Source organism: Tachyglossus aculeatus, chromosome X5 (genome assembly GCF_015852505.1).
Source record: "Tachyglossus aculeatus isolate mTacAcu1 chromosome X5, mTacAcu1.pri, whole genome shotgun sequence".
Classification (NCBI taxonomy): domain Eukaryota; kingdom Metazoa; phylum Chordata; class Mammalia; order Monotremata; family Tachyglossidae; genus Tachyglossus; species Tachyglossus aculeatus.
The window spans coordinates 9,815,982-9,842,530 of NC_052097.1; the positions used below are offsets into that span (position 1 = coordinate 9,815,982).

At 49.8% G+C, this 26,549-nt stretch overlaps 1 protein-coding gene and 1 long non-coding RNA gene across 3 annotated transcripts in view; one reads left to right on the forward strand and one right to left on the reverse strand.

Moving 5' to 3' along the window:
* The first annotated feature begins 1,283 nt into the window (after positions 1-1,283).
* LOC119947693 lies at positions 1,284-9,110 on the forward strand. Its single transcript, XR_005456520.1, has 5 exons — positions 1,284-1,731; positions 2,412-2,594; positions 3,340-3,467; positions 7,126-8,428; positions 9,023-9,110. It is a non-coding gene; the product is annotated as an uncharacterized LOC119947693 (long non-coding RNA).
* A 442-nt stretch (positions 9,111-9,552) lies between these two features.
* Positions 9,553-26,549, reverse strand: part of UNC5C (unc-5 netrin receptor C) — a 253,758-nt gene continuing 236,761 nt past the window's right edge. For both annotated transcript variants that reach the window (XM_038769302.1, XM_038769301.1), the window contains 4 exons: positions 16,889-17,038; positions 16,251-16,415; positions 11,977-12,155; positions 9,553-9,739 (listed from right to left, as the gene is read on the reverse strand). In XM_038769302.1, the coding sequence (XP_038625230.1) occupies positions 9,574-9,739; positions 11,977-12,155; positions 16,251-16,415; positions 16,889-17,038 (660 nt within the window). In that variant the 3' untranslated portion in view covers positions 9,553-9,573. The remainder of the gene's footprint in view (positions 9,740-11,976; positions 12,156-16,250; positions 16,416-16,888; positions 17,039-26,549) is intronic.

A 26,549-nucleotide genomic window follows, 5' to 3' on the forward strand; every position in this document is an offset into this window, starting at 1 on the left:
TTTTGTTTTGCTCAAGTGAAACTTCTGTCTTCCATAAAAAAGGGCCTGCTTTGGATTTTATTTTCCTGAGACTTGGGAAAAAGAGAGGTTTTTTTTTTTTTTACAATGGGGAATCAATAGGCTGTTTTGTGTTTTCTTTCCCACCTCAGCCCTGACTGAAGTTCAGTATTTGACTATTAAGCAAGAGTGGGAAGGAGGCAGGGGAGGTATGTGGAAAACAGTACAGCCTGAGTTGGAGATGTCTGAATTTTCCAGGATCTTGTCCACAGCCGCTGTGGACAAAAGAAGAAGCCTAACCTACGGAAAGAGCAGATCTCTGCGTTCTTGTAAGCGGGGGAAGTGTCTGCCATCTCTATTGTATTGTACTTTTAGTACAGTGCACTGCACACAGTAAGTACCATTGATTGGCTCTGCCACATGCCTGCCCTGTGACCTTGGTCGAGTCATTTGACTCCTTTGTGTCTGTTTCCTTATCTATAAAATGGGGTTTTAATACCTGTTTTCTCTACCCGGCGGGGCTCAGTCTCTGAGGGAGAAGAAAGGACGTGTCTCATCTGATTGTACTGTATCTACTGCAGGGCTTAGCACAGTGCTTTGTACACAGGAAACGTTTAAATACCCCAATTGTAATTTATTATCATTGCAAGTTATTGAATTGGGGAAACCAGATATGATCAGGTGGCATGAGCCTTTGGCGGATAGTTATCAACCCACAATTCTACTGGGCTTTGGAAGTCCCCGGGCCAGTGAAAACCATCCCTTGCCTCCTGTATTGATAGGCATCTTCCCCATTGCTAGCCAGAGCGAGTAAATGAGTCCACGATGGCCCAATCCAGAAACAAAGCCTTGTCTTCCCCCAAATCTCTCCAGCATCCCTCCCGTTACAGCCAAAGCCCCATCTCCATCGCTCAGACCTCGGTGTCATCAGAGAGTTTGGGGCGGCCCCCTCATGTCTGTGATTTCTCTTTGCAGGCCTGGGCAAGCCCCCCAGAACGGGATCAACTGGGCTGACGGCGGCAGGTAGGGATCACATCACCTTTGTGCAAGTGGCTGTGACCCCCAAACAGGTGAGGGACCCCCCCCCCCCCCCCCCCCCCCACACACACACACAGAAGGGAGCAAACCAGGCCGGTGCTTATAAATATAATTTATTAGCCGTTTAAAAATTCTTTCTTACACTTTGTACATATCAGGCGGACAGCATAAATGCAGGCAGTTTACAAACGGGGAGACGGCCAGGAGGGGAAGGCAGGCTCAGGCAGAGCGAGAAGCCACAGTCCGCTACCATCCGGCGCTGGACACAACTCTGGGCCCAGACAGCTCTGCATGGGTGGGGAGTCCTTAGAAAAGGGATTGCATAGAAGATACAGCAACAGGGAAATCCACAACCACAAAAGAAGTGTGTTCCGTGTCGGAAAAGCCACGTTTCTTTTTTAAAAAAACCCAAAAAACAAAAATAGGCAAACCCTGTAAATAACTTTTGCCGTTCAGCTGGGCCGCCACCCCTCTCCCCAAGCTGGGGCCACCTGGTTCTCACTGGCACCTCTGACCTTTGCTGGAGGCTGCAAGAGGTTCTGGGTCCAGGGCAAGTGGGAAGCATTACGGTTCCAATGTCCACTTAGTAAACGCCCTTGCTTTCTCACAGAGCCCACACTCCTGCCGTACCCCCGGAGATCCCACGAGTGAGTCAGTTAAGCGCCCACTTTTGGGAGTGAGTTTGGAACGGAAGAGGTGAGAAGAGAGCTGGAGTCTCTCTGTACTTCGTTTTTGTGTGTCTAGATGATGCGGGGTGGGTTCGGGGATGGGGGCCAGACAGAGAGCGACCCAGGCACCACAAAGACACAAAGATTTAAGGTCTGCCGTCTGCCCCTACCCGTCCTCGGGCGCTGCTCCTCCATCAGGATTGAGCCAGCCCGACCGAGCTAGCGGGAGCTGTCATGCTCGGATGTCACGGCTCTGCCTGGGGACGAGAACGACCCCAGAGCTATGGCCACGACACCCCTAGGACCTCAGTCCGTCTGCCCTCGCTGCCAAAAAAAGAAAAGCAACACACGATCGACCAGGGCCAGGTCACCAGTGAAGACCCCCTCAAGATGGGGGCAGACTCCAGAGTCACCTCTCCTTCCCCCGTTGCCCCCACCCACTTGAATCCAGTGGTGGGAAGTATGGGGATTGAGGCTGCAAGAGGTTGAGTGTTGTTCAGCGGGTGGTTGGAGGGGTCCACACCAGAGACCTCTGGGAAAATCCGTGCCCTGTGACCTCGCTTGGCCTTGCACGAACCAGAGAGCTGCCTCACGATTCCATTTCACCCTGGTTGGGCAGGCAAAACTTGAAACAAAGGCTGCTCGCAATATTCTGCCTGGTATTTTCTCAGCCAAAAGTGTGTTTGTGGGCTAACTTGCACATTACAGGGATTTTCCCAGGATTCTGTCTGCTGCCGGAGCCTGTCATGGAGAACATCTACAGCCAACCCAGAGATGCATCCTTCTCAACATCATGGCGTCGCAAATGGGGTTAAGCCAGGCCCATTTGGCACCCATACCAGATGTAGAATGTCATCCCTGAGACCCGAGAGACACCTGACAAGGAGAAAAGTAAGTGGCCTAGTGGAAAGAGCACAGGCCTGGGAGCCAGGAGATCTGGGTTTTAATCCTGGCTCCGCCGCTTGCCTGCAGTGTGACCTGGGTAAGTCACTTCACTTCTCTGTGCCTGTTTGCTCACCTGTAAAATGGGGATAAAAGAACTTCTCCCTCCCTCTTCAGTGAGCTAGCTCCAACTAAAAATTCGTGCATCAACCCCAGTGCTCAGCCGGGAGGATGCACTGAACACCACATTTAGTTCTGCGATAAGCAACCAGCTGATAATTCCCCTAACGGCTCTTCAAACCGGCTGTGAGCTTCTGTCTTTGTTGCCTCTAAACCCAATTCCCATGCTGGTCAGGGGAAAATGCTCTGCTCCTTGTTGGGCTTGTCTGAACCATCCGGTAGCCCACACCCTACTCTTGGGGCAGCTCAGAACAGCAGCTCCACAAGCCCCTGGAATTATGTCCTACGGGACACCTCAATTTGGGGTGTGCTGCTTGGAAAAAAAAATACACCCAGCATTTCTAAGAGTTTGGTGTTCTTTTTTCCTGGCAGAAAATTAAGCCCAGGGTGGCTAAGTGACTTGCCCAAAGTCCCACAACAGGCAAAGGGCATCAAAAAGCCATAAAACTTTTTAAACATCGGCTGGATGTTGGCATCTGTCAGCTTCTTCGGCCTCTCCTTCCTGTGGAGGTGAGGGAGAAGCAGGAAAGGGCAGGTGACTGACAACTCTTTTCCTCTCCAACTCTCCATCCAGAGCCTATCATGGCATGTTCCAACCTGCTCCTTGAAGAAGCCCCTCACCTCAGCAAACCACCATATTGAGTACCGGGGACTCCGGCAGTGAGCGGATGGGCCCCTCCGTTAGCCAGAGGAAAATGTAAGGTAATTAAAGGAACATCAGAATGCTTTAACAGGTTGGAACGTCGGTCGTTTTAAATAAGGGAGATCTAAAGAGTCCCGTCCACGCTTGCGGATACCTAGTTACAGTTTTATCTATTTCTTTCTCTCGTCCTATTCCTGGTGCCCAGCCTGCCCCTAGAGATGTCTACCCAGTGCTGTGAGCTCGCTGGGACAGTAACGTGGCTGTTTGTTGTTATATTGTACAGTGTTTTGCACACAGTAAGCGCTCGATAAATGGGATTGAACGAATGAATGGGGGCAGGGGGGGATGTTGTACTCTCCCCAGATTCTGAGATGGTTAATTAGAGTATAATTTAGAGTCCCGGACTCTGAGTTTTAAGAGTTTTAATCCCTGGTTCTTCCTTTAGCTGGCTCAGAGGTGCGGATTCATGCACCAGAGGAGCTGAAAGCTTTGCAGACTCCGGGATTTTCACTGTGCACCACGAGAGGGCAGCCTGTGCCCGCCCTAGCTGCCCACTTCGCACCATCCCCATTCCAATCAATCTTACCAGGGCCAAAACCAAAATAATAATAATAATAATAATAATAATAATGGCATTTGTCAAGCACTTACTATGTGCAAAGCCACTGTTCTAAGCGCTAGGGAGGATACAGGGTGATCAGGTTGTCCCACGGGGGGCTCACAGTTTTAATCCCCATTTTACCGATGAGGGAACCGAGGCCCAGAGAAGTGAAGTGACTTGCCCAAAGTCACACAGCTGACAATTGGGGGAGCCTGGATTTGAACCCATGACCTCTGACTCCCAAGCCCGTGCCCTTTCCACTGAGCCACGCTGCTTCTCTACTGCAACCCAGCACTTCTAACAGGATGGTGTTCTTTTTTCCTGGCAGAAAGCTAAGCCCAGAGAGGTTAAGTCACATGCCCAAAGCCACACAGCAGGAAAAGGGCATTAGAGAACCATAATACTTTTTCAACACCGTGCGGATGTTGGCATCTGCCAGCTTCCTAAGCTTCTCCTTCCTGGGAAGTGAGAGAGAGGCAGGAAGGGAGGATGGGGAAGAGAGACTACCCTAGCTGACCAACCTGGAGGGCTCTTTCGCCTAAGACAAGAAACTGTGTGGCCTAGTGGATAAGAGCATGGGTTTGGAAGTCAGAAGTACCTGGGTTCCAATCCCAGCTACACCACGCGTCCACTGTGTGACTGGGGCAAGTCACTTCACTTCTCTGTGCCTCAATTTCTTCAACTGTGAAATGGGGATTAAGACTGGGAGCCCTGTGTGGGACACGGACTGTGTCCAAACTGATTGGCTTGTCTCTACCCCATCACTTTGTACAGATTTAAGGAAGGGGGCATGGGGGAAAGAAGAGGGAGGTAGAAGGGAAGCAGTGTGGCCTAGTGGAAAGATCCTGGGCCTGAGAGTCGGAGAACCTGAGTTCTAATCTCAGCTCCACCACATGTCTGCTGTGTGTCCTTTGGCAAGTCATTTAATTTCTTTGTGCCTCACTTATCTGTAAAATGTGAGCCCCATTTGGGACATGATCTGTGTATAACCTGATGGGCTTGTATCTACCCCAGTGCTTAGTACAATGCATAAAGTAACTACTTAACAAATATCATCAAAAAAAAAAAAGGCAGGGGGAGCACAAATCTCCCATTTCCACCATCTTGAGTATGAGGGGCCCAGTTAGCTGGTTTGGTATCTTGCCCTCCACCCACGGGGGACCTCTCCCTCATCTCCTCCAATCTCTGCCCACTGAGGGACACTGACCTTGAGTCCAGAGGGAAGGATGCCAAGGAGGAACCCAACTCACCCACTGACTCTGGCTGTAAAAAGGATGGGGAATTTGGGTGAGGAGTACCGGGCTGCAGGAGAGCACCTGATCTCATGTGAATCCAAGTCAGTCTATCTTTGTCCCTTGAAGATGGACACGAGGAAAGATTTACAGTTCCAAATGTCCCTCATCAGTGACAACACGGCATCTTTTTGATTGCCAGTGCCCTGAGGGCAGGGATTATATCTACTAATTCCATTGTATGCCCATGCACTTAGTACAGTGCTCGGGGCAGAATAGATGCTCAGTAAGTAGTATTGATTGTTGTACCAGGTTGGATTAACTACCATTTTTGTCTTCTTCAGCAGAGTTCTTTCTCCCCTGGGACATGGTGATTTCCTAGATTCACTTTGGTCCTTCGGAGTAACAGAAACCACAACCAGGGAAAGAGCCTTAGAATGTGACTAGGATCACTGGGAATGAGATCTGTAATTTATTTTAAGGTCTCTCTCCCCTACTAGACTGCAACTCTAGAGGTATTCTAAAGGTCAGTCTGGCAACTCTAGGATATTCTCCCAAGCCCTTATTCCAGTGTCCTGTACACAGAAGCACCCAAACACCAGTGACTGGTTGACCGACAAACCCTGGAGGAGCCAGGTTTGAAGCAGGCCTTATGCCAAATTGGTTGCCATAGTACATCTGTGGAAAATTGACTAATTGAGAAGGAACCCACGATTAGATATTTGTGAAAGCTGTTCCTTCTCAACACCAAATCCATGACCCAGGATCTCTTAGAGGGCATCCGGAAGTAAGGCAAGAGGGTCAAATGTGGAAACAATCAGGCTGCTCCTCTGCCAACCTACCCCTGGGTTGATTTCCTTTAGGGCAGGCTACTTCAGATTCCAGCTAACTTACTTGTGGTATTTACTGAAAGCTTATTCTGGGCCATGCTAAGCGCTAGGATAGATACAAGATAATCGGGTTCTTCCACATGGGGCCTTCAGTCTACTAAGTAGGAGGGAGTAGGATTTAATTCCCATTTTACAGACGAGAAAACTGAGGCAAAAATAAGTGAAGTGACTTGCCAAAGGGCACACCGCAAGCGGCGGGGCCAGGATTAGAACACAGGTCCTCACTTTTTCTACTAGGCCGCACTGCGTCCTTTAGAGCCTCCCAGAATCACAGTGTGGATTTAGGCCACAATGGTGCAGAGCAGATGTGAATTTTAGAGCATAGATGATATGAACAGAGTGGAGGGATGCAACAGCAAGACCTCCCTTCCTCATGCGTCAGCTCTCCAAAGCAATCAACGGTGCCTACCTACTCTGTGCAGAGCACTGTACTAAGTGCTTGGGAGAGGACAATGAAACAGAGTTCATACATTCAACTCTACCAAGTCCATTAAGAGCCCCCCAAAGCAGGCATTAGCAGACCTGCCTCTGATAACGGCTAAGCAAATCTGCCACTTTCTCCAAGTACCTTGGCCTTCAGCGTCAGCCGGAGATGCCGCCTCTGACCTCTTTTTGACATCAAAGTAGGACGGTGCAGTATGGCCGGCCTCATTCAAGCTCTTATCCGCCATCCCTGTTTGATGAGCCTGTGGAGAAGCTGAAGTCGGAATCCATTTTTCATCCACCTGGAAAGTCTTCCCACTTGAAAGGCTCTGAGAGCATCATTCGAAGTCCCTGAGATGGATATTCAGGAACTGTATGCCAATAACATGCAAATGATCAGGAATCACTTTGCCAGTGACAATTCTGGAGGCACATACCACAAGGAAGTGAACGGGGATAGATCACCTTGAAGGGCTAGCAAAGTGCTCTATATGGACTGTAAGCTGAGAAGATCCACAGTTATGCGGTAACCGAAACGGAGCTAACGTTGTCACTGAATTCTGCTTCCCAGGCAGCACACCACACAGTGAAGCACAAACAAAGAAGTGGAAACCGAACCAAGAAATCACCTTGGGGAAACTAGTTGAGTGGCACCAATGAGTTCTGAAGTATCACACCAAACTGAAGGCCTATGAAGTTATTCATTAATTCACTTTAGAACCTCTCTGAACGGCTGTTGAACTTTGACCTGCCCCATCTGGATACCTCACCGAGTACCTCAGGAATCATCTGGGAACCCTGATCAAGGTCTGGTGGCCAAAAAAGATTCTCTAAACAGCACGATCCCAGAATGCAGTCAGCTTACCAGCATCGAGGCAATGTCCATCCCAACAGAGCTTGGCTGGGAGGGGCATGGAGAAGCAGAGAGGTCAGCAAGAGACCCAAGTCATGACTGTCTGAACTGTATAGGGCACAGAGAAGCAGGCAGGGCAGGAAAAGTGTTTCAAGGAGAGAGACCTCCACAGACGAGATGGATGGCGCGACAGCAGACAAGACTTGGGAGGCTGGAGCTGTGGATTCAGGAAGCTCACGAGGCAGGTGACTAACTGCATCAGCACAGCCAAGGCCGATCTTTACATTCACCCAGCATGGAACAGATTGCCATTCATGCTGATTTTTTTTTCCACAGGCCCCAAACGCAGCGATCTTTAGCAAAGATAGACTGTCCTGCCAGACACATGCACCCTATCTGTCTGCAAAGACTGGTATTCCCCTGAAAGCAAGGTAAAGGTTACTATAAAAACAATGCTGATTTGGGCGCTCAGTTCTACATGTAGCATGATATTATTAGAACAAGAGAATGGAGAAACTTCACCACGTTCATCAGAGACCATTTCCTTCAGTCACCTACCATGTCTCGGACCCAGGCTGACAGCGTCGTCTAGTGTAGGAGAATGACTGTGGAGCAGAGAAGGATTTAGACTGCATCTCAGTCAAATGCTGGGCTTAGCTAACTGAATTCCTGATCTCGGGAGGGAGGGCCTAGGAAAACAAACATACAAAAAGGAGCCACCATTCTGCCGCTCTTTAGAGCCCCTACGCGGGAGTTCTGATCACCACCACTTAGGGAAGACATAATGGAGTCGGAAAATGTACAGAAGAGAGACCAGAATGGTCAGAGATGAAGCAGTGATGATAGATTACATCTGTCTGGAACGACACAGGCTGAGAGGGGGTGGGATTCAAGTGGACGAAATCATGACAGGGAAACACTGAAAGGCAGCACGAACTCCCACACCATCAAAGGGGCACGAGTCGAAGGAGGAAAGTACACCAGATAGGACGCATACAACATCTCATCGCCCCAGAAAGAGGTACAGGCTGAGAACAGCAGAAGGTTCAAGGGGATTTGGATAAATTCGTGGATAAGAGGTGAGGGGTGGGTGGACTAGGGGGTACATTAGGGAGGGTGGATGGTTCATCCCTACCCATGAGGGGTGGCCAAGAGGATGGATCCTCCCACGGCCCCTCTCTGCTTCCTGGCTGAACTGCCGGGGTAAAGGGTCATGAGGAAAGGCAACAGGGGCCCGCCCCCGGAGGGGACTAGCTGAAGAGAATGCAAATTTGTTAAAAGACACGTCTCCTCCTGAGAAGTGTGAGGCTGGGTTCCACTAAGCACCCAACTGTGATGCCGACCACGCTAAGACGCACCAGAGTGCTGGCAAATTCTAATCAATACTAACCGTAATTACATTCAGGATATATCTTCCCGACTCCTTTCCACCTCTCAGGTGCCCACATACATGGCACAGAGAGGCTTTTGGTTGAAAACCAACTACTCCCCTCCACCCCTGTTATCATGGTTCCCCAGAGAGACCAGCATGGGCGGCAGCCAGAACGGGGTTGGGGGGCGGTCAGCCTTCCTGCTTCCTCTTGGCCGCTCCACTCACCATATGTATCCACTCTAGCCCCATGCACCGCGGTGGCCGACGTTGAATGGCGGAGGTCGATGATCCAAGCGGCTCTCCGAGCAGGATTCGCAGCGGAAGGGCTCACCAGTTGGATATGGAACCACCAACCACCATCCCCTCGCCCCACGAACCCCGGTCCCGGACCGCTTGAAAAAAAACATATAGGAGGAGGCCCAGACTGCATCCTCACCCCTGTCCAGTATTCGATGTAAACAACGTTCATAAAAACTGGGTTTGTTAAGAAAGTTCATCCATAGAGCTGGATAGCAATAAAAAGCGTTTCCTAGGAAACTGTAAAATCCTGTACCAAGCAGCGAACAGCCCAGCTGAGAGGCAAGTAGGTTGATTTCTCCATTCGAGGTTCAATTTCGCATGGTTTCTCTGAAGTCCTGTGGTCGCGGGGATCCGAGGACCGTCTTTGTCTCGTCGGAACGGCGCTCTGTGAAGTTCCTCGGTTGGCTCGTAGTCCGGCTCTCTCCCACAGGTGGGGCGGGGAGGAGGCAGGGTCTCGCTTCCCACACCCCCGGGGCCCCTCATCCCGGGCGCCCTCAGTACTGCCCTTCGGCGGCCAAGGACGCCACGGTCTCAGGCCGCCCCATCTCCTCCAGGACGGCCGCCAGCGTGCTCAGGTTCCCGTCCGGGAAGTTCTGCGCTTCCCACAGATCCAGGATCACTCCGGTAGGGCTCGGTTTCGTCGCAAAATAATTCAGGTACCTGGAGCGGGGACAAAAGAGAGGGTCCGACGGCCCAGGTGAGAGGGCGTCTCCCTGCTCCGGACCCTTCCCAGAAGGGCGATTGGCACCGGGGCCTCGGGGGAAATGTAGGAACCCCTCTGGACCCTGAGGAAGGGCCACTGGCCTACGAGCTTGGCCATAGTGGTGAGACTGAATGGCAGACTCAGACAAACGGGTGAGGCCTTACCCACTCTAGCTGGAACTAGTCGGGGGTGGGAGGTGGCGTGAGGGGTGTCACCCCTTCCTGCTGAATCTGCACTTGACCATGGAAACTCTGGGTTTCCTGGGTTTTACCGGGTGGACAACCAGGCGGAGATGGTTCCCATGCCCAGCTGGACAAAGACCATGGGTGGGAATTGACCTACCTCAGATCTCTGGCCATGCAGAGCATAAGCTAGGGGAGAGAGGGTGGGACTGGGAGTTAGGAGGGCTGACTACTAATCCCAGCTCTGTCCCTTGTTTGCTGTGTGACCTTTGGCAAGTCACTTCACCTCTCTGTGCCTCCATCTCCTCATCTATAAAATGGGGTTAGAGTCCTTCCTGCTTTGAGCCACCTGTGGGAGAGGGATTTTTACTGTTACGATCATTTTGCACCTATCCCCTTGTTTAACATCCTGCTTGGCATTAAAGTGCTTGTTATAAGTACTTACTTCTTGCTCTCTAAACTGTAAATTCCTTATGGGCAGGGATCATGTCAATCAACTCTACCACATTGTACTCTCCCAAACGCTTACTACAGTGATCTGTTTTCAACAGGTCTCAGTGATTATTAGTATTAGTAATAACATAACGTAATAACATTTATTTATTTTACTTGTACATATCTATTCTATTTATTTTATTTTGTTAGTATGTTTGGTTTTGTTCTCTGTCTCCCCCTTTTAGATTGTGAGCCCACTGTTAGGTAGGGACTATCTCTATATGTTGCCAATCTGTACTTCCCAAGCGCTTAGTACAGTGCTCTGCACATAGTAAGCACTCAGTAAATACGATTGATGATGATGATGATAAGTGCTTAATAGTAGTAGTCACGGTAATAACATTGTTAATGATCATAGAGAAGCAGCATGGCTCAATGGAAAGATCCCGGGCTTGGGAGTCAGAAGGTCATGGGTTCCAATCCCAGCTCTGCTACTTGTCTTCTGCGTGACCTTGGGTAAGTCACTTCACTTCTCTGGGCCTCAGTTCCCTCATCTGTAAAATGGGAATTGAGACTGTGAGCCCTGCATGATTCAGGGACTGTGTCCCACCCGATTTGCCTGGCACATAGTAAGTGCATAACAAATGCCACAATTATTATTATTATAATACATTTAGTAGTGAGTGAGCTGGACAGGGTTGCCCCCTCAGTCAATCATACTTATTGAGCACATACTGTGTGCAGAGTACTATACTAAGCGCTTGGGAGAGTACAATAGAAAAATAGAACAGACACATTCCCTGCCCACAGTAGCCACCTATCCTGCCCGGTGAAGGCCGAAGATAGCATGCCTAGTGGATAATAATAAATAATAATAACAATGGTGTTTGTTAAGCGCTTACTATGTGCAAAGCACTGTTCTAAGTGCTGGGGGGATACAAGGCAATCAGGTTGTCCCATGTGGGGCTCACAGTCTTCATCCCCATTTTACAGATGAGGTAACAGGCACAGAGAAGTTAAGTGACTTGCCCAAAGTCACACAGCTGACAAGTGGCGGAGCTGGGATTTGAACCCACGACCTCTGACTCCAAAGCCCGGGCTCTTTCCCTGAGCCTTGCTGCTTCAAGTGCAGGCCTGGAAGTCAGAAGGACCTGGGTTCTAATCTCTGCTCCGTCACAAGTCTGCTGTGTGACTTGGACAAGTCACTTCGTTTCTCTGGGCCTCCTTTCCCTCATCTGTAAAATGGGGATTAAGATTGCGAGCCCCAGGTGGGACAGGGACTGTGCCCAACCTGTTTAGCTTGTCTCTAACCCAGCGCTTTAGTACAGTGCCTGGCACAGAATAAGAGCATAACAGATGCCATTAAAAAAAAAAACACCGTCACCCTTGGGACAGGACCCCACTCCCATGACTGTGAGCCCGCTGTTGGGTAGGGACCGTCTATATGTCGCCAACTTGTACTTCCCAAGCTCTTAGTACAGTGCTCTGCACACAGTAAGCGCTCAATAAATACGATTGAATGAATAAATGAATGATGCTTGACGCCTCTGCAGACCTCTGAGGTGGGTGGCACCTACCTATCCAGTTTCAGCTTGTGGGCCAGCATCCTCCAGTCGTGGCCTCGGGTCTGGGGGGCATCCAGGCTGCTGCACAGTTTCTGCCGGATGGGCAGGGGGATGCTGAAAGTGCTGGGCCCAGTGATGGTCGTCACGGTACTCGCCGAATCCAAAAGGGGGAAGTCAATGCCCACAGGTTCCTGGGTTCCAAAGAGAAGGGGTGGCATCACGTCAGTGGAAAAAAAAAAAAAGCAAGACATCTGCACCTACTCTCCCCTGGTGGGATGGGCAGGGAGGGGGGAACAGCTGGCCTCCTTAGTGGGCATTGGTCAACTCAGCCCATGCACCATCTGAGAGGAAGGGCGGTATCGATCCGGTGGCCGATTTATTGGCCCGCTGTGAGGATTAACCTCGATGGAGGCCTCTGGCCCAGATTGATCGCCAGCCCTCCAAATGTGCTCAACCAGGAGTGAAGGGGAAGAGAGGGGAAGGTCAAACCATCACGGGGAGAGCTGGGACAGAGGCCTCCAGGCTCACAGTGGGAGACCCTTCCGGAGGAGAAGGTGAAGGCCCTGGAGAAGGCCAGAAGCCAGAGCCTCCAAGGAAGTTCCGCATCAGTCTAGGACCCTCCCTGGAGGAAGATTTCCCTCCTTCCCCTCTCCCTCCCACCCGGGTGTCGATGACGGAATAAGACCCTAATGGGTTCAAACCTCAGAGCCCAGGGAGCCTGAAGCCCTTCACCTGAAAAAGGCCCCGTAGAAATTGGACAGAGAAAGCCATTCAGGCCCAAATCGGCTGTTGTCACTGGTCACCCCCTACGCAAACCACATCTCCTCCAAGAGGCCTTCCCTGATCCACTTCTTTTCTCCCCACTCTGTTCTCCCTCCATTCTGTGTCACCTATGCACTTGGCTGTCTACCTTCAAGCACTTCGATACCCCAGCCTCACAGCACTTCTATACATATCTGTATCCACAGCCATTTCCCCTACCTGTGTTTTATTTTAAATGTGTTTGTGTGTCCCCCACTACCTGTGTTTTTTTTAAAATGTCTGTATCCACCACTAGATTCTAAGTTATTTGAGAGCAGGGAATCATTTCTGTCAACTGCCTTGGCGTTTTCTCTCCCAAGCACTTAGTACAGTGCTCTGCACACAATAAGTGCTCAATAAATACCATTGATTGATTGAATGTGTCCCAGATTATGAATTTGGAATGATGCGGGCCTGGATACACATGGTCCCCTTAGTACCAGAAATCTACAAGCCAAGGACCAGGGCAGGGAAAGAGGTTGAAAGGAGGGCACTGGGTCACCAGGGCAGCCTGTCCCCTCCCTCCACATCCCAAAGGAGACAAGCTCTTCTCTCTCTAACAGCAGGATGGGGAGGGGTCAGGGCAAGGGCAGAAGCCCCTTCAGAACCCTTGAATATGGAGAAGATTGTGGCCAAGGACTGTGGGCCTGGAGTCTTGTGACAATAAGGAGGTGCAGTCTCCTGCGTAACTGTAACAATAATAATAAAAGTGATAATAATAATAATGATGGCATTTGTTAAGCGCTTACTATGTGCAATGCACTGTTCTAAGCACTGGGGAGGCTACGAGGTGATCAGGTTGTTCCACGGGGGGCTCACCGTCTTCATCCCCATTTTACAGATGAGGTAACTGAGGCCCAGAGAAGTGAAGTGACTTGCCCAAAATCACACAGCTGACAAGTGGTGGAGCTAGGATTTGAACCCATGACCTCTGACTCCAAAGCCCGGGCTCTTTCCACTGAGCCACACTGCTTCTCTAGTAACAAATAATAGTTGTTGTTTCCGTCCTCTAGACAATAAGCTCCTCCTCTAGAGTGTAAGCTCGTAATAATAATAATAATAATAATAATGGCATTTATTAAGCACTTACTATGTATAAAGCACTGTTCTAAGCGCTGGGGAGGTTACAAGGTGATCAGGTTGTCCTACGGGGGCTCACAGTCAACCCCCATTTTACAGATGAGGTAACTTGAGGCACAGAAAAGTTAAGTGACTTATCCAAAGTCGCACAGCTGACAATTGGCGGAGCCTTATGGGCAGGGAACATGTCTACCAGCTATTGTACTGTACTCACCAAGGCGCTTCGTACAGTGCTTTGCACCCAGCAAGCTCCCAATAAATACCATTGATTGATTGCTTATGTGCCTACTATGATGTGGCAAACGCTAGTGTAGTTTTCAGATCATCAGATCAGACACAGTCCTTGTCCCACACAAGCCTCACAGTCTAAGTAGCAGGGAGAACAGGTAATGAACCCTCAGAGAAGCAGCATGGCTCAGTGGAAAGAGCCTGGGTTTTGGAGTCAGAGGTCATGGGTTCAAATCCCAGCTCCGCCACTTGTCAGCTGTGTGACTTTGGGCAAGTCACTTCACTTCTCTGGGCCTCAGTTACCTCATCTGTAAAATGGGGATTAAGACTGTGAGCCCCCTGTGGGACAACCTGTTCATCTTGTAACCTCCCCAGCGCTTAGAACAGAGCGTGGCACATAGTAAGCGCTTAATAAATGCTATTACTATTATTATTATTTTACAGATAAGGAAACTGAGGGCCAGAACTTGTGTGGCTTGCCTGAGGTCACACAGGAAGCTAAGTGGCGGAGCCGGGATTACAACCCAGTTCCTCTGCCCCCCCGGGGCTGTGCTCTTTCCACTAGGCCCTGCTGCTTCCCCAGGTTTTGCTGTTGGTATTTGTGTCTTGAATTTCGAATCCATACTCTTTGTGTTGTGTGAGATTTCCTGTTCTCCAGGCTGATCCTCCCCATGAGACTGGCAGATCCTCTGGGCCCAGGGAGTGGGCCTTAATTGGCTCTTTTCCCAGCATTTACCACTGTCCTTGGCATATTGGTAAGCACTTTATAGAGCTTCATTAAAGCAACAATAATAATAATAAGAAGAATAGTGCTAATAATAAATATTTGCTAAGGGCCCCATGCTGTAGCTCCGGAGCCTGGCAGTAAGGCACTCTGGCTGGGCTCTGAACTCCCTTTCCTCAGTGGGAGGTGGGAAGTTCAGTTCCATCTCAGGCCTCGGTCTCCCCACCCCTCTTCTCCCTCTCCTTCCCCGCCTCCGGCTTGAACAAGTGTCCCATCTAGTCACTCTACAAGGCTGAGCATTGCCACAGTTCTGTGCCAGTGACCGGACTAATGATTAGAGCTCTGGAAAGCTCCCGCAATCAATGAATTTCTGGAGTAGCCCTGCTCCTCAGACATCAGCATCCCTGCTACCGAGCCTTCATGCTAACGAGGTCCCTGCCAGGGGTTGAAATGCTAGTGCTGATGGGCAGAGTCAAAGCAAGAGCGTGGCTGTTTCTCATAATCCTCTGGGATTATGGGGAAACACAGAGAAATGGGAGAGACAGGAAGACACAGGGAGAGACACAGAGACACCAGTCAATAGTAAGGAAGGCGCATCAAACAGGAAATACAAGAAGGAGGATAAAGGAAAGAAAAATGGAGGAGAAACATGACTACGTAAACGAAAGATGGGAAGAAAATCGAAGGGTCAGGTATAGTTTACAATGGCCAGAGGCCAATGAAACCCTGCTTTTCCTGGTTCCCTCTCCCTTCTGCATCACCTAAGCACTTGGATCTGTGACCTTTAGACACTTGGTATTCATCCCACCCTCAGTCCCACTGCACTTATGTACATATTTGTAAATTATATATTATTCATTTACATTGTCTATTTTCCCCTCTAGAATGTGATTGATTGATTGATTGATTGATTGAAAGAAAGAGCACAGGACTGGAAGACAGGGACCTGAAATCTGGACCCAACTCTTCCACTCTGTGACAATGCACATGTCCTTTAATCTCTCTGGGCCTGTTTCTTCATCTGTAAAATGGGGGTAGGACACCATTTTACATCATGCTGGGGAAGCAGCATAGCATAATGGGTAGACCCTGGGAGTCAGAAGGTCATGGGTTCTACTCCCGGCCCCACCCCTCGTCTCCTGCGTGGCCTTGGGCAAGTCACTTTGCTTCTCTGTGCCTCAGTTACCTCATCTGTAAAATGGGGATTGAGACAGAGAGCCCTCTGGGGGACAGGGACTGCGTCCAACCCAAGTTGCTTGTATCCACCCCAGCGCTTAGTACAGTGCCCGGCACATGGTAAGCCCTTAACAAACACCACAATTTCTCCAGTTCTCCATATCTATTCAATTGTGAACTCTATGTGGGGCAGCAAGTAGCAGCCCCAGCAAAAGCAATTAGTAACTCCAGTGCTACCGAACACTGTCACTCCCCCCGGCCCCAGTCCCCCTCGTACCTCTGACACAGTGCAGTTGAGCTGGAAGATCTGCCCTTCCCCCTCGACTTGCCGCACACACAGTTTACACACCAACTCCACCGTGCTGAGGCTGAACCGCTCCAAGGTGAAGGTACAATGCAGATTCCTCTGGCAGCCGCTCCAGACGTGGTAAAATGGGATTTCCTGCAGGATGCAGACGGAGCGGTCTCAGATAGGCCGCAGATTTCCTCCCAGACACCCCAGAAACCTCCCGGGATGGCTAAGGTAGGGGATCTCTCTGGCCAAGGACCCGCAGGCCGGGCTGGTGAGGGAGGGTCTAACCATTTCTCCGCCTCCCACCACCCCGGAATGTCCCGGGCCTCTGATGACCCAAAGAAAGGACTTTGAGGGTGCAGTCTTTGGAGAGAGAAGGGGAGCAGGGAAGGGAAGTGGTTCCTCAAAACCGTAAGCTCCTTGTGGGCAGGGAACATGTCGACGAACTCTGTCGTATTGTCCTCACCCAAGTGCTTAGTACAGTGCTCTGCACACAGCTAGCGCTCAATAAATACCACTGATTGTTGGATTTCCGGCCAGCTCACACCCAATTTGAGCCTCCTGTGTGGCCCGCTTTCCCCACCGGCCTTTGGGCCATGCTCTCTCCTAGGTGGGGGTCTCACCTGGAATTTGGCCAGCAGTTTGCTCTTCCATAAGGAGTGGGGGATGTCATGCACAGACAGGCGCAGGTTGTGGGGGCTGCCTTTGAAGTGAAGGGTCTTGGGGTCTTCCAGCAGTTGGCCCCCCGTCTGTCTCTCCAGCTGCAGAACCTCCTGTGGGGAAAGTGACACGGGCCAAGGGCGATCAGCACGGCACAGCCCGGGAGAGGGGCTGCCTCTGCCCCGTGATGGTGCCCGGGGGGTGGTAGGGATGTGGGGAGGGTCCGGAGGGCATCACCTGCCCTGGTCTCACAGGCAGGACTCCTAGCTCCTATTCCCAGCTCCACCACTGGCCCTCCCCGTGACCGCGAGCAATGCCTAGCCTCTCTGTACCTCTGTTTCTTCACCTGTTAAATGGGATAATAATAATAGAGAAGCAGCATGGCTAGAGAAGCAGCGTGGCTCAGTGGAAAGAGCATGGGCTTTTTGGAGTCAGAGGTCATAGGTTCAAATCCCAACTCCACCAATTGTCAGCTGTGTGACTTTGGGTTGGGTAGGGACCGTCTCTACATGTTGCCAACTTGTACTTCCCAAGCGCTTAGTACAGTGCTCTGCACACAGTAAGTGCTCAGTAGATATGATTGAATGAAGTCACTTAACTTCTCTGTGCCTCAGTTACCTCATCTGAAAAATGGAGATTAAGACTGTGAGCCCCCCGAGGGACAATCTGATCACCTTGTAACCTCCCCAGCACTTAGAACAGTGCTTTGCACATAGTAAGCGCTTAATAATTGCCATTATTATTACTATTACTATTATAGCGGTATTTTTTAAGTGTTTACTGCATGGTAAGAGCTGGCATAGATATAATACACTCAGATAAGACAAGACTAGACTGTGAGCCCACTGTTGGGTAGGGACTGTCTCTATATGTTGCCAGCTTGTACTTCCCAAGTGCTTAGTACAGTGCTCTGCACACAGTAAGCGCTCAATAAATACGATTGATTGATTGACACAGTCTTCTGTGAAGAGGAGAGAGAACAGATGTTTCATCTCCAAAGCAGTGTGGTCTAATAGATAGATCATGGGGGGCCTGGGATTCAGAAGGACGTATGTTCTAATCGCTGATCCACCACTTGTCTGCTGTATGACTTTGGGCAAGTCACTTCATTTTTTTGTGCCTCTGCAAAACGGTGATTAAGACTGTGAGCCTCATGTGGGACAGGGACTGTGTCCAACCAGATTTGCTCATTTCCACCCCAGTGCTTAGGACAGTACCCGACACATAGAGCTTAACAAATATCACAGTTATTATTATTATTGTTATTATTATTATCCCCATTTTACAGAGGAGGAAACTGTGGCCCAGAAAAGGACAGTACCCGGCACATAGAGCTTAACAAATATCACAATTATTATTATTGTTGTTATTATTATTATCCCCATTTTACAGAGGAGGAAACTGTGGCCCAGAAACGTTAAGTGATTTGCCCAAGGTCACACAGCAGCTAAGTGGTGGAGTCGGGGTCAGAACCCAGGTCTCCTGAGTTCTAATCCTGGGGTCTTTCCCACTAGGTCATGCTGCTTCTGGTAACAAGTAGATGGGATATTCTGGGGCAGAGATGAATACAGTCAAAGGACGTGCCCAGCCTTGTAGATGCATGAACACTTTGCCCTTGACAATTCACCCCTTACCTTCTGCCACTCCTGGTCATCTCCACCAGGCAGACGGCAGGAAGTTTAGAACCACGACTGCTGCCCCCCTTACCCCCCCCCCCCCACAAAAAAATTGAAAGGGACTGAAGGACCTCATAATAATAATAATGGTAATGATAGTAATGATATTTTAGGCACTTATTTTGTGCCGAGCACTGTCCTGAGCAGTGGGATAGATACAAGATCATCGGGTCAGACAAAATCACCATCCCTCATAGGCACATACAGATGAGGAGACTGAGGCAAAGAGAAGTTAAGTGGCCCACCCAGGGTCACAGAGCAGGCAAGTGGAGAGCCAGGATTAATAATGATAATAATAATGACAACTGTTAAGTGGTTACTATGCACCAGGCACTGTACTAAGCCCTGGGATGGATACAAGCAAATCATGTTGGACATAGTCCCTGACCCGTCAGGGGCTCACAATCTTAATCCCCATTTGCCAGATGAAGCAACTGAGTTCCTGAGAAGTGAAGTGACTTGCCCAAGGTCATACAGCAGACAAGTGGCAGAGCTGGGATTAGGGCCCATGCCCTTCTAACTCCCAGGCCTGTGTTCTTTCCGTTCGGCCCTGCTACTTTCCAACCTGTTTCTGCTTCAGGAGTGAAGAAGGATGAGATTGTGTTCAGCATCGAAGCCAGCATAGTACACAAGGCTACGGTTCCCAGCAAACCTGGCACCTGACAAATTCTACCACCGAAATGATGTTTGTTTATGAGCCATTAGAAGAAAAGAAACATAATTAGGAATCTTTTAGATTAGGGTTGTGCCAATCAATCAGTTCCAGCCCTTTTTTTTTCCAGTACACCCTAATTACCTCATCAAGACGTCTAAAGAGCAATCGATTGTAATTATCTGATTACTATGGATCTTCATTATGTCCAAATTATCTCCCTGGGATGTCTAAAAGAAGATTCATTTTATTCCATGAGGTAATTGTACCCGGCAATGTATTCAATCCACCTCCAAGGGCCGACAGAACACATGGCGGGCAAGGTAGATGTCCATGACCGTCCAGGGCCCCAGTGCTGGGCTCAGGCGACGGTTTATTTCACTTCACTGTGGTATCTTTTCCAGGCTTTCTATGTGCCAAACACTAAGTGCGGGGGTAGAGACAAGATAATCAGGTCTTTGTCTCCCATGGACCTCACAGACTAAGAGCAAGAGAGAGAGCATGCATTGAATCACCCTTTACAGATAAGAAAACTGAGGCAAAGAGAAGTTAAATGACTTGCCCAAGGTGGTTTGGAGGCAGCTCAGCACTTAGAGGCAATTACAGCCACATCCCCTGTAACCTGGGTTTCTGTGACATGATTTGAATAGAACACAGTGGAAGAATTAGGAACATTTTTCCCACAAAACGAGCGTGTCCTGGTTAGAACACGAGCCACAAGTAGTTCCTGCGTAAGGAGAAATGGTGATGCCGTGCTTTTGAAGAGAAGCACCGTGCCCTGGTGAAAAGAGCATGAGCCTTGGGAGTCAGAGGACCCGAGTTCTAATCCCAACTCTGCCACTCGCCTTTGGGCAAGTCACTTCACTGCTCTGTGCCTCAGTTTCCTCGTCTATAAAACGTGAATTCAATATCTGTTCTCCCTCCTAGACTGGGGGCCCAATGTGGGACAGACATTGTGTCCAAAGTGACTTGTATTTTACCCCAGTGCTTAAAACATGGCTTGACACATAGTAAGCCCTTAAATACCATAATCATCACATTACATCAGCATGGCATAATGCCTCTGTCTCACTTTAATGCCCACTTTTCAGTGCTCAATACAGTAAAAGTGAGTGGCAAAGGAACACAGTATTCTTATAGTGGTGGGCAGAGTAACACTAGGAATTTAGAGAGAAAAATACCAGTCATGGTGGCGTCTTCAAAAAATCCAGCAACCAACCAACTTCCCTGTTACGTGCAAAGTACTGTTCTGAACAATCAGGAGAGCACAAAGGAGTTAGAAGGCCACATCTCTGTCCTAAAGGAACTTACAGAACACAATTGCTCTAAGAACACAATTACCAGGTTACAGCAGAAAAGACTGTATCCAATTTGATTAATTTGTATCTTCTCCAGTGTTTGGCACATAGTAAGCATTTAACTACTATCATTATTAAATGACTGAATGCTCCCAAGTGCCCAGTAAGTTGCTCTGTAAACAAGAGGGGCTCAATAAATACTACTGAATGAAAGTATAATTAAATGAATTAGCTTCCTGGCTGGGAGCTGGGGAGAAATGGGATGGATGGATTGTTCTGTGTTCTGAGACCAGCCCAATGAGGTGGGGTTGGATGATTCCCCTACCTCCTCCTCCTCCAGCAATAATTGTGGTATTTGTTAGGCACTCACTCTGCACCAAGCACTGTATGAAGCGCTTCCATAGATTCAAGGTAATTAGGTCAGACACAATCCCTGATCGGATTCACAGCCTAAGTAGGAGGGAGAGTTGCTACCGAATCCCCGTTTTACAGATAAAGTAACTGAGGCACGGAGGAGTTAAGTGACTTGCCCAAGTTCACAAGAACAGGCATGTGGCAGAGCTGGGATTATAACCCAGGTCCTCTGATTCCCAAGCCTTGCTCTATCCACTAGGACATGTCCTGTACCTCTCTGTACAGTCATCTAGACTGTCAGTTTGTCTTGGGCAGGGAATATATCTGTTATATTATTATCTTGTCCTCTCTTGAGCGTTTAATACAGTCCTTTGCAGTCAGTAAGTGCTCAGTAAATATGACTGGACCTGTCTTTTGTCCACTTCCTCGTGATATCACCCCCTGGATGGTGGAAAGGGACTGGCTCGCCAGGCCTAGGCGGGCAAGACGATGGTAACTCTAGGCCGAAAAGGAGTCCGAAAGGCATCCGTGGATCTCAGTTCTCCACATTGCCCTTCATCTCCGTTGCCCAGGGAGTCGGTGTTGCCAAGGGGCCGAGCCTCTCGGCCACGGGAGGCCTAGCTGACGGAGATGGCAGGGCGTCGGCCAGCTGGTCACGGGCTCGTCGCCCGACCTGACAGACGGACCCCCCCGTGGCGGGAAGCTTTGGCCCCATCTCCGAGCTGGCAGGCTCGAGGTCCTGGCTGGCAGGAAGCAGGGCCTTGGGCTCTGTGCCAGCTGCTGTCTTTCCCTCGCCGTGACTTTGCTCCCCAAGGCAGTGGGAGGAGGAGGAGAGATGGCACTTTATCGGGGAAAGGATTTTTCTTCCCCTTTTCCACTGCCGCCCCTGGGAGCCTGGGCCCCCACTTTTCAGAACTGGAGCGAGGCCTTCCTTCCGGCCGGCCGCGTGGCCGACTGAGGAAGGCCTCCTGGGCTGCCTCCATTCTCCCGAGCTCCTCAGCATTCAGCCGCACCCCCTGAAGGAGGAACAGAGGCACAGGCCTGTGGGTTTGGGAAGCCAGTCTCTTCTAGCTGGGCTAATGCTGTCGGAACTGAGAACAATCTCTCCTTCGCTCTTCTGGCCTACCTCTGCTTCAGCAAGGAGAGTCAGGGAGCTGGCATCTGAGAGTCCCAGAGTAGACGTCCTGCCTCAGGCCTGGAACACTCCCCCTCCTCAAATCCAACAGATAATTACTCTCTCTCCCTTCAAAACCTTATTGAGGCACATCTCCTCCCAGAAGCCTTCCCTGACTAATCCCTCCTTTCCAATTCTCCCACTACCTTCTGCGTCATCCTGACTTGTTCCCTTTATTCATCCCCACACCCAACCCCGCAGCACTCTCGTACAAATTGGTAATTTATTTATGTATATTAATGTCTCTCTCCCCCTCTAGACTGTAAGTTCATTATGGGCAGGGAGTGTGTCAGTTTACTGTCATATTGTCCTCGCTCAAGCACTTAGAACAGTGCTCTGCACATAGTAAGTGCTCATTACATATGATTGACTGAAAAGGAGCTCCCGACAGGGAAGGACTGGCCATTCCTTGGCTTCGAAACCTGGTTGCTGGGGTCGGGCCGCCCAACCCGGCCTCGCTCTGGTCCTCCTCCGGCCACCAGCCTCCGGTACTGCGGGACGTGCTCTTGCCTGGAGTCCCAGCCTCGGGCCAGCTGCCCCTGCCCACTGGAAAGGGGCCAGCGGGAGAAGGCACCATTGGTGGCCCCTCCCGTGGGCTTTCGGGTCTAGCCACCTCCCCTTCTCCATCCAGGCCTTTGGTCTCCCCTGCCGAGAGCCTCATCAGCTGCAGCTCTGGCCCAGCGGGGCCGCCTGGCCTCCTCCCTGCAGGCTGGGTGGCTCCATGGGCTCAGACCCCACTGGGCCCGGCCCAGCCTGCCTCCCCTACAGCCCCAGTAGGCCCCACTCCAGCCCCGAGGAGAGGCATTCTGGCCACACACGATGCCCAGACGGGACACGGAGCCCCTTTGGTCCAGGAGGCATGACTTGGAACATCACTTGGAGAAAAAACAGATTGTCTGCAGGGGGTAACGAACAGCTTTCACCCTTGCAGGGAGGGTTGGCCTACATCAATCTGGGCGAAGCCTGATACAATCAACACCAGCTGGGCCCCCTGCAGTGTGTAGACCCCTGTTCTGAATAATAACAATAGTTACTATTATTACTATTAAGCTTTTACTCTATACCATGCACTGTATTCATTCAATTGTGTTTACTGAGTGCTTACTGTGTGGTAAGTACTAAGGGCTTGGTAGATAACACTATACTAAGAAATGGACATATTCCCTTCCCACAACAAGCTATTAGTAATAATAATAATAACGGCATTTATTAAGCGCTTACTATGTGCAAAGCACTGTTCTAAGTGCTGGGGAGGTTACAAGGTGATAAGGTTGTCCCACGGGTGGCCCAGAGTCTTAATCCCTATTTTACAGATGAGGTAACTGAGGCACAGAGAAGTTAAGTGACTTGCCCAAAGTCACACAGCTGACAATTGCTGGAGGCGGAATTTGAACCCATGACCTCTGACTCCAAAGCCCGTGCTCTTTCCACTGAGCCACGCTGCTTCTCTAGTATAGAGGGGGAGACAGACATTAATATAAATAAATAAATGGCAGGTATGTACATAAGTGCTGAAGGGCTGGGAGGGGGGAGATGAATAAAGTGAGCAGGTCAGGGTGACGCAGAAGGGAGTGGGAGAAGAAGAAAAGAAGGGCTTAGGGAGGGATTGTACTCGCCCAAGCACTTAGAACAGTGCTCTGCACAGTGAAAGCACTCAATAAATACGATTGACTGATTAAACACTGGTGCAAGATAATCATATTGGGCCTAGCCCCACAAGGAGCTACCCATCTAAGTAGGAGAGATAACAGGAATTGAATCCCCATTGTACAGATGAGGAAGGCAAGGTAGAGGTAATTTAGGTTACTTGCCCAAGGTCACACATCAGGCAAGCGGTGGGGCCGGGATTAGAACCCAAGTCCTCTGACTCCTAGCCTCGTGCTCCTTCCACTAAGCCATACTGCTTCCCTGCATGCCCTGCTTTCTGCAGAGTCCTGTACTGGATGCCAAAAGCCGTTCAGTCCTCGTCTCCCCACTCCTCAAGAACCTCCAGTCGTTGTCCATCCACTTCCACAGGAAAGAGAAATTCCTTAACATTGGCTTTAATGAAATCCAGCAGTCTCCCTCTTACCTCCCCTTGCAGATTTCTTACTACAACCCAGCCCACACACTTAACTCTTCCAACGCCGACCTACTCACTATACCTCCATCTCATCTACCCCCTTGCCGACCCCTCCCCCAAATCCTCCCTCTGGCCTGGAACCCCCTCCCTCTTCATATCTGACAGACAATCCCTGTCCCCACCTTCAAAGCCTTATTTAAATCTCATCTCCTCCAAGAGGCCTTCCCTAAGCTCTCATTTCTCCTACTCCGCTCTCCCCTTCTGTGTCACCTATGCCCTTGGATCTGTATTCTTTGAGCACATGAGCACTTTGTCTTACAGAAGCAGCGTGGCTCAGTGGAAAGAGCCCAGGCTTTGGAGTCAGAGGTCATGGGCTCAAATCCCGGCTCCGCCAATTGTCAGCTGTGTGACTTTGGGCAAGTCACTTCACTTCTCTGGGCCTCAGTTCCCTCATCCATAAAATGGGGATTAAGACTGTGAGCCCTACGTGGGACAACCTGATCACCTTGTATCCCCCCAGCACTTAGAACAGTGCTTTGCACATGGTAAGCACTTAACAAATGCCATCATTATTATTATTATTACTTGATACTCACGCCATCCTAAGCCCCATAGTGAAGCCACCACTTGAAAAGTCAGTAAAGTAGGAAGGGGGCAAGGTATTGAGGGCTATCAAGACTATGATAAGGAGTTCAGAATTATTTTCCAAAAGGCCCGCCTGCCTATCTACACAGACAGAGACACCTATCAGATCATGGCAAGTCCAACTCCTGAGTATTTGATCTTAACGTTGGGGTGGGGGGAGGGAGAGAACAAGGGCAAATTGCCAATCGGGAAGAATCCCCATTGTGAAGAGGTTATGCCAGAGTAAGCAGGGAAAAAGAAAATCACCAAAGGGCTTCTCTTGTCAGGGATCAAACTATTTACAAGGAGACGTTTATAGATTCGCTAACTCTGGGGAGCTGACACTTAGCATTAAAAATACATGAATAAAGAACGAGGCTCTCCTGCACCTTATGGCCTTTTAATAATGCAAAAATCCCAGAGCCCTTGTGCCGGTCAGGGTCGAAGCGGTCAGCGGCATGCTACCAGAACAGCGGAGTGAGCAGGCCGCACAAAAGCAAGGAGGACAGGGAAGAACTCAACCTGCTCTCAATAATAATAATAATAATGATAATAATGATGGCATTTATTAAGCACTTACTATGTGCAAAGCACTGTTCTAAGAGCTGGGGAGGTTACAAGGTGATCAGGTTGCCCCACGGGGGGGCTCACAGTCCCCATTTAACAGATGAGGTCACTGAGGCCCAGAGAAGTGAAGCGACTTGCCCAAAGTCACACAGCTGACAAGTGGCGGAGCCGGGATTTGAGCCCATGACCTCTGACTCCAAAGCCCGGGCTCTTTCCACTGAGCCACACTGCTTCTGTGACACTACTGTACTACTGTGTACTATTAGTGTACTACTGACACTACTATTACTACTGCTACAACTACTACCTGTATTACCTTCTGCTTCTACTACTATTTCTACAACTACTAATACTCTTACTGCTGCTCCTATTCCTACAATTTCTACTACTGCTATAATACCACTAAAACTCCTCCTACTACTACTACAAATAGCAATACTACCGCTAGTCAAGTCATGGTTTTGACTTGAGCTCCCATTGGGCTCGGTGATTCTCTCTGCCCAAGATATGGGCATGGAAAGGGAGGGACAGGAAGCACAACTAACCTAGCCCAGTTGGGGAATCTTTATCCGGCTCTGGAGGAAGGGAGGGGGGTCGGGGTTTGGGCTGCAAATAAGCTTCGACGCCCCCCCCAACCTCCCCATAAGAACATGCTTCCACCCACCCGGCCATCGCCCCAGATTAGAACTATCATCGAATCGATTATAAGATGTTACTTATAAAAATCAATTAAGAATAATAATTGTACTACTAGTTAAATGCCCGCCACGTGCCAAGCCCTGCATGAAGCGCTGGAGTAGATACAAGATCTCCACATAGAGATCATAGGCTAAGAAGGAAGGGAAGAGTTATCGAATCCCCATTTTACAGCTCAGGAAACCGAGGCACAGAGGAGTCAAGTGACTCCCCTGGGGTTACATAGCGGGCAAGAGAAGCAGTATGGCATAACGGATAGAGCAGATGGACCTGGGTTCTAGTTCCGGCTCCGCCACGTATCTGCTGCGTGACCTGGTTAACGTCACTGGGTCTCAGTTCTCTCATCTGTAAAATGGGGATTAAGACTGCGAGCCCCATGTCCGACAGGGACTGTGTCCAACCCAATTAACTTGATCTACCCCAGTAAGTAAGCACTTACTTAAGTAAGCACTTAACAAGTAACATAAGCGGTGGAACCAGGATCGGAACCCAAGCCCGGGTTCTTCCTACCGGGAGGTCCC